Below are 12,369 nucleotides of genomic sequence, written 5' to 3'. Positions count from 1 at the left end.
AGCTCAGGGGGGCCAGGAAGCCGGTTTCTTGCAGCCAGGGGCTGGCAGCAGCTCTTGTGCATCATGGAAAGTTACCTGCGATCTCTGAAACCCTTGTGTCAGGCGGTGGCTTTTTTTCTTTCACGGTCTCGTCACCCAGCCTTTGCTTGCGCTGTGGAAGGAGGAACCGAGGTGACATCTTGGGGCGAGTGACGTGGTGGGTGCTGCGTGCCAAGGAGGTGCGGGAGGACGGGGAGCCTTGCTCTGATTTTTTTGCTTTGCTTTACCTTTGGAGGTATGAGCAGAGGGGCTGAGCCCCGGGCTGAGCTAGAGCAGCCTCTTCCTCCAACCTCCTCTTCCTCCCTGCTTGGATGTGGCTCCCCACCTCACCCATATTTTGATAAAGCCTCAGAGGGAATGGGCCTTGCACATGAAAGCATTTCGGGTGCCTCCCAAGGGGCAGCGCTTTAAAGAAAGCCAGAAACATCCTGCATGCGAGTGGGCTGGATCTGACTTTGCACCTCACAGATGTGGACAAGAAAATTAAAACCTTTTTCCTGCGTGGGCTTTGCCATTGCAGTGATTCACTGGCCGGCAGCACTGGGGGCCAAAAACACCAGCAGGGGAGGGAGCGGGCACCCACGCAGGCTCCCTTGCCTCCCTGTCTCAGGTATCAGGACTCAAATAACCTTGAAAATGCATTACACGTTTCTGGTCCTTCTCTTCCAGGGTGGCCCAGTCGAAATCCTGCCTTTTCTCTACCTTGGTAGTGCCTATCACGCTTCCAAGTGCGAGTTTCTTGCCAACCTGCACATCACGGCCCTGCTCAACGTCTCCAGGAAAAGCTCAGAGTCCTTCAAAGACCAGTACTGCTACAAGTGGATCCCGGTGGAGGACAGTCACACGGCAGACATCAGCTCACACTTCCAGGAAGCCATCGATTTCATCGGTAGGTCCAAATTAACAAATTCCCAGATCTCCATGGGTTTTTTTTAAATTCATTTATTTTAAAATATATATTGGTGGGAAGGACACGTTATTTTCTGTATGTTCCCAAATGTCAAAGCAGAAGTTTAAGCTCCCTTCCTTCCCCAGCATCTCTCCTGGCAGAGGGATTTCTGCAAGGAAGGAAGGCAGGCAGACATTGAGAGCAAGGTCTCTGACCTTCTCTTCAGGCTGGGAAGCCAAGGAAGGAAAATGCCTCCCCTTGACTGCCATCAGGCAGGTGGGGCGAGTGAGCTGGTTGGCTTTATTTTCTTTTCAAAGCAAGCATAGGTGTAACTTCAGCATGACAGGGAGCAAAGAAGTATGGTTGAATAACACCAAAGTCGATTGATTTTTGTAAAGGGGAAAAAATATATTGGTTCCTTGGACTTGCATGCCAGACCCAGTAAAAGCCAGGTGAAAAAGGGTCAGCTTATTGCCTTGCTGTGCTGAGACACTCCAAAGCCGAGGTCTTAGAAGGCCAGCATCTCACCTTATCACAGAGCTCTTCCTATTTCTCCTTTTGATCATGCTGGTATCTCACCCTTTAATCAAGCACCCCAATGCAAAAAAAAGTGAGGATGTTTTCAGAAAACTTTGAGCCATGCCCTCCCGAATCTTCCTGGGTTAGGCTGTGTAGGTGAGCAGCACACCGGCCCTGCAGGTAGTGCAAGGGAGAGGCTCCTCCCCAAGAGGCACTGGGTGGTTCAGTGGAGCAGCCTGAGCCTGGGTGGCAATGGTGTTGAAATCTGTGCTGTTGCAATCCGTGCTGTTGCTCTCCAGGAATATTCGAGAGTGAAATGGGTTAAAACCCCAGTTACAGACTCGCTGGACTCATTGCTCAGCTGAGTTTGAGTCCTTTGAAGGTGCAGGCAGAATTACAAAAAAACCTGATCTGAGGGTGCCCTCTGAGCCCTTCCCCTTCCTGGTAAGGGACTTCTCACACCTTTCAGGGAAATGCTAAATCACAGCACTCTTCTGTCCCATCCCCAGCCCCTTCTGATGGTTGTTGAGTCACTTGGAAATTTCCCAGATTTTGGGGATGACTTTAGTTTTCACTTTCTTTTAAAATGGGGCGTGTGGTGTAGATGCTGGTGATGACTCAAATCCATGTCTTCCTTATTTTGTGTGGTAGTTAAATATAACTGGTCGTGGTGGCACCAGTCCCCCAGCAGACAATCGAAGACAGGCAAATGATAACTTGCTCAGCTCTGTGTTGTTTCAATGAGTACTACACTCAGCTCAGTTATCCATAAATTGGAGCTTGAACATATTGCTCAAGGCAATAGAGCAGAGAACGTCTATTTTTGAACCGTATTTTTGTGTGGAAAGGGCTTATTTTAAGCACATTCTCTTTAATCTAATAACAATCATTGTGTTGTGTGAGTAACCACAGTGGCTCCTGTTGTGTAAAATGGGTGCTTTGCATAAGCCTTTTATATCCTGACTTAAGCCCAAGCATCTTTTAACCAGGCTGTAATTAGCAACTGCCTACCAGTCCTTGTGTGCTTTGTGGTGAGGCCCCAGGGAGTGAGCTCAGCCTTTCCACCCAAGGGCACCCACCAAGGGCTCAGCGCCTGGTACCACCGATCGCTGCTAACTGGCCAAGCAGGGAGTTAGGATCGGACTTTAAAGAAAAGTCCTGTTTTTCTAGCAAAGCTGATGAGAGGAAGGCAGCCCTGAGGCTTTTGAAAGACCTAACGGTGGGAGGGCTGGCCAGGCTGGGCTTGGGTCAGCACTTGTAGCCGCAGGCAGAGAAATGCAGGTACAGCAAACACAAGCATTGGCCAGATACCTGGTCTCTTCCTTGCCATGCTCTGCAAAGTCAGTTGTTCCAAAAGAGAAATAGGCACATGGGAAGTAGGCAGGGAAGGACTTTCCTAAAAAATGCAGGAAGAACCAAATCAGGATCCACAGATTCTGAAACCAAGTGTCATCCGCAGCTCAGCTCCATCTCAGGCTGGATTTTGTCCCCCTTTTAATCTCCATGTTACCCTTAGTACCCAACAGAAGAGCAAGCCTCTCCTTGCTGGTGGACTGGCTGTGTGCCATGCTCCACTTCCAATGCTGGGTGCTGTGTCCTCCCTATTGCCAAAGACAACTGACGTCTGCAATGACTTTTTTCCCCTAGATTATGTCAGGCGAACCGGGGGCAAGATCCTGGTGCACTGCGAAGCGGGCATTTCACGCTCTCCCACCATCTGCATGGCGTATCTCATGAAGACAAAGAAGCTCCGTCTGGAGGAAGCCTTCGATTATATCAAGCAGCGCCGGAGCCTGATCTCACCAAACTTTGGTTTCATGGGCCAGTTGCTACAATACGAGTCAGAGATCTTGTCTTCCACTCCCAGCCCCCCCGTCGCCTCGTGCAAAAGAGAAGCCGCATCTTTCTTTGCAGAGGAACTGACGTTAGGCAAAAACTTTGAAGGCTCGTGTTTTGCCTTTCCTACCTCAGTGTTGAGTTCTGTGCCCATCCACTCTCCCGTCCACCAGCTGAAACTCAGCCCAATGACGGCATCTTCGTCTTGCTGAACACCTTGGGGAGACCGGAGCTGGTGCGGTCCTCTGATCCGAACTGTGACCCCAACAAGAACATTTCATGAACGTGCAATAGAGAAACCTCATCGACTTAGTCTGAGATGGAGTGGTTGTCGTGGGTCATACTTTCCGTATGCTGTGACTGTAAGACGCAAGCGCTCTAAGTGTGGCAGGTTTTCCAAACTTTTGTTGTCCTTTTTTAAAAAAAAAGTGCTTTTTTTAGATTTTTATCCACAGAATGTGCACCCACTACTGTATTTCCAGATTCCTGGGGAGCAATGAGAAATCCATTTAGTATGTTCTCAGTTCCCATCTCCTTCCCTTCTTATTTTTGAAAAGACCCTTATTTAAAGTCTCAAGCAATAAACAGCAGCAGCGGGGAAGAAAGCAAAACGAAAAGCACCACCTTCGAAACCACAGAGGTGGTGGGAGTGAATATTCGTTCTGCTTTTTCTCTGGCTTTCCTCCTCCCCCCTCCTGCCTCATGTTTCAGGGAGCACAGGGCTGGGGTGGCCAGAGGGAGCTCTTTTCCCAGGACACTGTTGCACAACCAGGTGAAAATCCCCCTCTCCTGCGTCAGGTATTGACCACAGTGTAACTGGATACAACACCAGACCCTGGATCCATTCAGGTGTGGCATTTCCTGTACTTCTGCGTTTGCCTTTGTACTGGATGTGCTTTCAACTAAAGCAGGGCACTTAACCGAAGCCATCAGGCTACCTGCTGAGCTATTATCCTCCCATCTGTTATTTAAGAACAGCCCTAGAATACTTGAATGTCTCCACAATCCTCATCAGAGTTACTTCCCATCAGATAACACTGTTAACTGCTGGATTTTACACCAAAAAAAAAAAAAAAAAAAAAAAACCAAACCCCTGACAAGCTCGGCTCCAAGCCAACTCTTCCTCCATCCCTTCCCAAGTGTTCCCGATGTGTATCATGTGTGGTCAAGTGGTCTTGTTCAGTGTTACGTGGCTTGCTTAGTGCATGTGGTCACCTCTAGCCAGCCTTTGTCCGCAAAAACTGTTTTTTCTCTGGCTTGCATTGGCTTCTGTGTCTGCAGGGAGTTTTTCGTATGTAGTATGTGTGGGAAATGGCAATAATTTCCAGGAGATCTCGTGAATGTGAAAAAAAAAAAAACCAAACCCTGCAACGGGTTTTTTTATGGAGTGTAAAAAAATAATAAAGGAAAAAAAAAAAAAAGCCAGGAAAAGAAAGCTGTTTGTTGTACTTGGAGTGAGCTGCAAGAGTGCTTTGGCAAAAGCTCAGTGACCTGAGAAAAACTCCATGGCCCAAAAGTGGCGTAAGGAGGTAGAAGCGGAGGGTAAGCATCCCTGGACTCTGCTGAAAGCCTCCAAGGTGCAGCTCTCGGGAGGGGAGAAGGTGAGGGGGAGGATTGTTTTAAACAGAATGACATGAGTCACGGTGGCGTCACTTCCCAGCAGCCAGGCAGGCACTTCTGTTTTGATTCACACATGTTTTATACAAGCTTTGCCATCTTGCTGAAGATGAAAATCTGAAGTAGGCACGGCCCCCGCTTCCTTCCTGAGCACATGCCATGGGATGCTGCGTGCCCTGGCCCCTCATGTGTGGCCCATAGCGAGTGTCACGTCACGCAAAGGACCAGGGCATGTGAGTAATGCTCATCTTTTCACTTTTTTTTTTTTTTTTTAATGAAAAAAAGTGATTTGAAGTGCCAGCATCTCTGAGCCATTTCATACCCCTTTTCAGCTGGAAGTTTTTATGTTCTTCCTGGCTCATCACTGCAGCACACTTACAGTCGGCATTTTCAAGTTATCAAGTTGAAAAATTTATGGTTGATGTCTGGTTGAGTTGTGAAGCATCTGTGCTCTCTGGGGTTTGTCTATTTGTAACATCCTTCCCCTGGGAAGCCAATCTCACAGGTAAGAAGCTGTCACTGGAGATGAGCCTTTGATTTCTTCCCTGTGTTGGGGGACATGGCAGCAGCCTTGCCTGGGCTCTGGGTAACCTGAACATGGGAACGAACAGCTGAGGAGGTGAGGCAGGTGATCTAACAAGAGCAGACCAATAATTTTCTAAGAGATCTGATTGCTCTGGAGAGTGTTCTCTTGAAACCCATGGCCAGTTGCAGCGAAAATGCTCCTCTGCTCCCATGAGCCCCTCCAGAGCAGAAAGGCTGGTAGGCTTAGCAAGAGGGGCAATGTCCTGACCACAAAGACCTACAACCTTGACAGAAACAGAGCAGCCAACAGCTCTTGTTAAAACAGCATAAAAGCCCTTCTGGGGGAATGACCAGCTTTGTTTCTCAAGGATGGGGAAGTTGAAGTCCTCTGCAGAGCTGATGATGTTTGCCACGGGAACCTGCAGAGCATGGGCCAACAGGCTGAAGGGGTTAGTGGAGGGACCGCTGGCCTTGGCAGATTCGACCACAGCAGCTGGAAAAGATCATGGGCCAGGTGGAGGAACAAGGTATTTAGCAGAGAGGGAAGGGAGCTGCTCTGATTTTGGAGAGGGACTCTGATCCTGGGCTTTTTCACAGAGTGTTGGTGGATAGTGTTGGCAGGGGGAGATGTTGGGCTGGGATTCAGCAAGGATGGAGGGCCAGAACCCTGCAGAAGCCTGGAAAGGGGTGGTTGTCATGCCTGGGCACAGGAGCCTGAGGTTTGTGCTCCTCCCCAGGGCACCATTCCCCTCTGCTTGGCTGGTCCCAACCCACATCTCCTCCCCGCAGGCTGAAGGAAGCCCCGGCATCCAGAGCAGAGCAGGAGGTAAATGCTGCCTCCCAGAGGGATGTGCTCCCATGCTTGTGCTGGCGCCTGCTTTGCTGTTTCAGTGCTAATGGAAGACTTCTGTCCCCAGCTCCGCTCCTCCCTTGGCCAGCTTGGCAGATCCCACCTTTCTGAGGGGACATCACAGCCATCCAACTTCAGGGCTCTGGGGTGAGAGTACATGCTCTCCTCCCTCCCTGGCCAAGCTGCTCGCATGGCCAGGGAGGACCTGAGAGCCCAAGCACCAATGTGTGAAAGTGAGTGTGACAAATCAGGATGTCACCTACCTGGGAGATGGGCTGTGCGAGTCTGAACCTGTAGGGGTAGGGCAGGTTCTCTGCTTCCAGCTGCCAGCACACAAGAGCTACCTCCATTCCCAGGGAAAGGAACAGCTCTGACAGTGTTTTGTGGCTTGTGTGCTAAGCAAATTGACTAGGTTGGGTAGGATGGAAGATTTAGGGGGCTTTTATAGCCAAGATGAGCTTGGGTTTGGGGAGCTCACTCCTAGGGATGGAAGTTCAGCTCAGGTGTGTGGGTAATGTCAGAGCTGAGGGATGGGGGCTGACCTGGCTGGTTCAATGTGCTTGTGTTCATCTGCCAGCTAAGCTTGATGCAGGAATAGGGATCTCAAAAACAACGTTCTGATGGGAAGTAGAGCCCTAAGTAGCTGTAACAGCAAGGGGAAGGCTATAGCAGGATGCTTCCAGACATCAGAAAATGCAAGTGAGGGAAAAATGCCAGGAATGCTGTACCCCTAGGCAAAACTTTGATTAGAGCTTACCCCTTATGATACCTGAATCCAAAGAAGGAAATGTCATAGAAAAGGGGATTTTGCAGGTTCTGCTGCCCATGGAAGTGCTGGTTCAGGGCTGCCCTGGGACATGAGCGGCTCTCTTCAGTAACACTCCTGATAGTGTACCCTTGTGTCCTGGACTCCTTGGTGTCCCTTGGGAGCTGTTTCAGGCCCTGCTGTGGGACTGAAGCAGGCTTGTGCCACGTAACTTTTGGTCCCTTGCTTTCAGGCTTGCAAAGAACAGTCATGCCGCAAGCATAAGTGCTGTCTCTGCTTTGCAAGGGCTGCCTTTCATTTCTGCCTCCAAGACAAACAAACTCTTCAAAAGAACTGCCACAAAAGAAATACATGTCTTTACATGGTTGCATGGTTGTGAAGAGATCTGGGGTGGGGGTGGATGGGTGGGTGTTGTCCTTAAGTGTCCCTATGTGTTCTTTTAGTCTATATATTTGCTGGTGTGATTTGCAGCCTATCCTGGTTACCCAGGCTTCTCCTCCTGCTTCTCTGATTAAAGGACTCTCCAAAAGGCAGAAATTACACCCTGACCAGTAAAACCCAGGTAAAATTCACCTGCTCCATGGGGAGTTTATACTGAAGTGCCCATCCCTGGTCCCTGAGCAACACAAGGTAGGTAGCTCTTCTTAGCATCTTGCCTTCTGGTGGTGAGCTTCTTTTTTCAGGAGACAAAGCATGAATGAACAAGGTATTCTGCCGGCGTTTTTATTTGGATGCTAAAAACAACACTTGCCTTGCTGGGAAGTCAAAGGTCCAAATGTGCCTGTAATGTGGCAAAAGTAAAGTGAGGCTCCAGGCATGGTGAATTTGACCCTCCATCTCCACTTTTCACAGCTTCATGCTAATTGGAGAGGAGACACGCTTCCAGCTCACTCTCCGGGGAGAAAAAGGCAGGAACCAATTTGCAGAGCCACATAAATATGGAAGTAGGATTTTTTTTTTTTTTGGCGTGGGAGGTGTTACCAGTACCACACATTACGGTTCCTTGGCTTTATCACATCTTAGGCTTTTACCGAGACATGAGTAAGTTCGCTAAATAAGGCATATGAAAATAGCTTGTGAAATAGGTTGAGTCATCAGAGACAATCAAATGAAGTTCTGACACCGGGGCCTCAGTTGTAAAGCCCTACTTTGTTTTACCATTGCATTATAGACTGTGGGGTTACTTCAATCTGTTTATTTCAGCTCCAAAATTCAAAGTACTCTGACATCTAAGTAAGGCTTACCAAATGGGTTCGTTTTTCTATTAGCAGCGGTGCTGCATCCCTATGCATCCTGCCTATGAACACCTGCAGGGAATGTAAAGGTTAAAGAGAGAAATGGCTTCTGTGGTTATAGGTGAAATGCTCAGCACTTCTTCCAGCTTTGTCTAGTTATGAAAGAGGATTTATGGCCTCTAGATAATCCCTTTCAAGTACTAGCCTACCCCATGGGAGTCACTGCCTGTTGTTTGTAATTCCTGAGAATCCTAGCAGGCCCCGTTGTGCTAGGAACTGTACAGACACCAAACCAACCCAGACAGCCAGTCACTCAAGACCAGGAGTGACTGTCGTCCATAGAAAGGGAGAAAGAAGCACAAAGCCCCAAAGGGGCAGCATTGCCCTAGGACTCTCATATTTCTGTCAGGGATTTTTTTTCCCTATGCCAGAATAGGACCCACGCTAGGGAGACCGTGGGTGGAAAGCACCTCTAGGAGACAAGCAGGCATGGGATCCATGGGACCCACTGGGCATGCGGTACCTGAGCAGAGGTGGGAAACACCTGTAGCGTAAATCCAAAGGTACGCGACACAGGGGTCTCTGCCCCAGCCCAGGCTCGCTGCGGTCACGACTAGGATTTCAGGACAGGCAGCACATAAAATTGTCTGATCTGCTGGGACTGTTAGACACTCAGAAATGACAGGCAAACAGATAAAGACCTCAACCCCCTTTGGCATAACCATTTTTGCAGGCTGGGGTTTTACTGAGCTACTCATGTTGGTAAAGTTACTCACATGAGTAAGCGTTCATCGGACGAGGCGTAAGTCTCCCAAGTGAAGAGATAATGTAATTTCTCATGGGCTCTCTTTTTGTGTGTGTGTGTGAATAGTGGTTTATTTCTGTCACACAGATACTCCATTTCTGAGGCTCCTTTGTAAAGCAGACAGCGTTTGATAGTGAGTCATCTCTCGTTATTAAATTGCCCATACATTGCAAGCTGCCTCCAGGCCCTGATCCAAAACCTATCGCCTTCAGTGGGGAGGACAGCTCCCAAACACAATGGGCTTCAGATCTGGCCCCAGATGAATCTTTACGTTAAATCTTTATTTTAAGGAACTGTTTGTTCTAATTGGGACTAAACTGGATGCTGCACTGAAATGGAATATGAGGTCTACAGGACTCAAACTGGAACAACGGGTAAATCCTCTCTGCTCTAATACCTCCAATCATGTTAAGTCAAGTTAACTGGAAAATCAATTGACACAAATTCTAGCATGACCATTAACTGCCATTCGGCTGGGCCCCAAAAGCCTGGCCCAGATGAAGCAGGTTTCTAACAGCGATGGGGCAGAACTGTGCGTGTTCATCTCCTAGAGATGCTTTCAACCCACGGTCTCCCTAGCAATGTTCATGTTGCTCTGAGTAATTACTGTGGCTAACGGAGAGCCCGGGGGGTCAGGCAGCCTGGGATTGATTGTGGGCTCTGCCCTTGGCTTCCCAGGGCAAGCGGTGCGGCTGCTCTGTCCCCTCCTGCTGGCACAGCCACATTTGTCAAAAGCATGAAGGAAGTGAGCGAGACCTGGACTGACCGGGCTGACCAGACAGATCTCTTGAGTATATAGAAAAAAGATTGTAGCAGCAAAACTGTTTTTCCTCAGCACAGCTCATTTCTCCTGAAGAGGATGTTTCTGCTCTGTTGGTACAAAGCAGAGCTTTGCTGATGTGGCTTTGCTCACGCAAGAAGCATTTTGCTGCTAGAGTGGACCTGAATTTCTCTCTAAATGTTTCTCGCAGGCTTAACCGTATGTCTCTGCACCCTGCCTTGCATCAGGGATAATGATATTGATCTCATTCTGAGAAAGGCAGAAAGCTTTTTTCATATGTTTGCAATGCACATTAGACCCATGGACAAAGAGTATCCTAAGAGGAAAATCTCATTACCATGACGTATTTATTGTACTGTGCTTCATGATGTATTTATTGTACTATGCTTGCGAGGCCATATGTTCCATGTTACAAGAGAGAGTTTGTTGGTTGGTGATTTTTTTTTTCTTTTGCCCCCAAGATACAACGTTTGACTTAGTTAAAAACAACAACCGGGCAGAGCTTTCATACAACCACTGTGGGGCAGAGCAGCCGCTCTGCCAGGAAGCAGGCGATGGGAGCCCTGGGTGGGTGGCAAGAGATCTGTGTGCTACCGAGCGCTAAAGCATTGACATGGTTGAGTTTACTAAATCCAGCTGTGAGGAGCAGCAGCTGGTTTTCTGGCAGTCAGCGTGACAGACGCAGGCAGATATGCTCAAGAAAATTCGTCGGGGGCCACTGGTGGGGGGAAGGGGTGGGTATGTTGTTCCCTGTGCTACTAAGTGCTAGAGTGGCTCCTGGCAGTTCTGATTACCAAAGCTGCGAGGAGCTTTTCTGGACTTGAATGTGACATCTGATGGGGATACACCTCGGGCCACAGCGTGCGTGGGGAGGGAGGAGGAAGCACAAGGCGTCTGCATAACTGGCTACAGCCCTCCTTGATGCCCGGGCTTGCAGGATGCTGGGGAAGGGTCATCCGGACCAGTGGAGGATGTCTGCAGACAGCAGGGGAGGCTGCCAAGAGGCTTCAGACAGCGTTCCCATCTCCATTTCTCAGTTTCTCTTCCCATTTCCTTCTCTTCAGCCCCCCTCCAGGAGGAAGCCAAGGACGCCAGGGGAGACTGCAGGTGCAGTGGGCCAGGGCAAGGGGAGATCATGTAAAATAAACAGCAAGACACTTCGTTGGAGGGCTGGAAAAGATAAAAAAGATGCCCATGATCTGGACCGAACTGTCAAAAGCTGCACGAGTGAAGCCTGCCAGCTTGGGTGTGATAGGAGAAGGATGTCCTGCTGCCCCTGGGCTCAGCCTGGGAAGAGCCTGGGAAATGCTGAGCGCTAATGCTGAGCTGGAGGGAGGTCCAAGATAATCCCTGGGGTAGTGGTTTTAGTTTCCATGATAAAGCTGGAAGTTATCTTTGCTGTCCTTTGATCTTCAAAGGACAGGAGGAAATGTCACACTTAGGGGAGGCCACCCGGTGTCAGGTGAAGTTGCTGCAGCTTGTGGAAGCTGGTCAGATGCCATAAGGCCAGCAGCTCACCTGCCTTAGTGTGAAAATGCCTCGCAGAAAGGAGCCTGCCTTTTTCTGGGGCTGCTTTTGGTGCCCTGGTTAGAAAATCACATTTGTTTGTGGATCCGTAGGCTGCAAACGGATGGCGCAAAGAGGGAATAAAATCCAGGCAATGCAATTCTGATGTGATGTGTCAGTTTGGATGTATGTTACTTTGCTGGGTGGATGCGGTCAGCCAAAATCATGATTTTTGTTCTAATCTAATTACTAACTTACCACAGCCACCTCCTTCCAGGGTGCTAATGAGGAACAGAGGCGGGAGGAGAGGGATTTTTCAGTATTTCAGGATGCTCTGTGGAAGTCAAATGTCCAATCTGGCATCTTTGCCAATGCAACTTTTTTTTTGTACCAACCACAGAGACGGAAAAAGCTGCCCTGAAATGAGGCGGTCTGGGTTGCAGACCCACGCGAGCTCTCCCTGCCCCTTGCCCCGCAGCCTGGCTCCCAATGTGTGCTGAGCGCAGACATTCGGCCACTTCTCTGCATCCCCCCGCCAGTTCCCCCAGGGAGTCTCTGTGGCCCTCGGTCAGTCTGGATCCTGGCACAGCTGGGAATGGGTTGCAAAATATCCCTTTGGTCAATGATATCATCCAGCCAGCAACACCTCCGGGGCTGGGACAGCCACTGCCACTTCCCCTCGGCCCCATACCCACTCTTTCACCACAGCAAATAATCAATCTTTCTGCAGACACAGCTTCAGAGCAAGCAGCCTGTCCCACAGATGGGATGCATATATATATATGTGTGTGTGTATATATATATATGTCTGCATGGCTCTCTTACTGCCAAGATCGCGTTTATTGCTCGCTTGAACGCAACAGGATTCTTTGGAAGTAAAATTGACTCTTGTTAATTCACCTCCGGATCTCCCAGGCTCACGCTGCTGTCTGAGCTGGTGATCCTTCACCCGGCGTTTGGGATTAAGCAGGTCTTCAGAGATCACCTTCCCTTATGATTTA

General features: G+C 49.2%; 2 protein-coding genes across 2 annotated transcripts in view; both read left to right on the top strand.

Moving 5' to 3' along the window:
• The window catches only part of DUSP5 (dual specificity phosphatase 5), a 20,103-nt gene extending 15,487 nt beyond the window's left edge, over positions 1-4,616 (top strand). The window contains exons 3-4 of the mRNA XM_009643477.2: positions 709-928; positions 3,095-4,616. Coding sequence (XP_009641772.1) covers positions 709-928; positions 3,095-3,495 — 621 coding nt within the window. The 3' untranslated portion in view covers positions 3,496-4,616. The remainder of the gene's footprint in view (positions 1-708; positions 929-3,094) is intronic.
• A 172-nt stretch (positions 4,617-4,788) lies between these two features.
• Positions 4,789-12,369, top strand: part of SMC3 (structural maintenance of chromosomes 3) — a 41,830-nt gene continuing 34,249 nt past the window's right edge. Inside the window, exon 1 of the mRNA XM_035898972.1 lies at positions 4,789-4,884. Within this exon, the coding sequence (XP_035754865.1) occupies positions 4,789-4,884 (96 nt within the window). The remainder of the gene's footprint in view (positions 4,885-12,369) is intronic.

This window comes from Egretta garzetta, unplaced genomic scaffold, assembly GCF_000687185.1.
Source record: "Egretta garzetta isolate BGI_Z169 unplaced genomic scaffold, ASM68718v1 scaffold8, whole genome shotgun sequence".
Lineage (NCBI taxonomy): Eukaryota > Metazoa > Chordata > Aves > Pelecaniformes > Ardeidae > Egretta > Egretta garzetta.
This window is presented reverse-complemented; position numbering and strand designations above follow the sequence as displayed.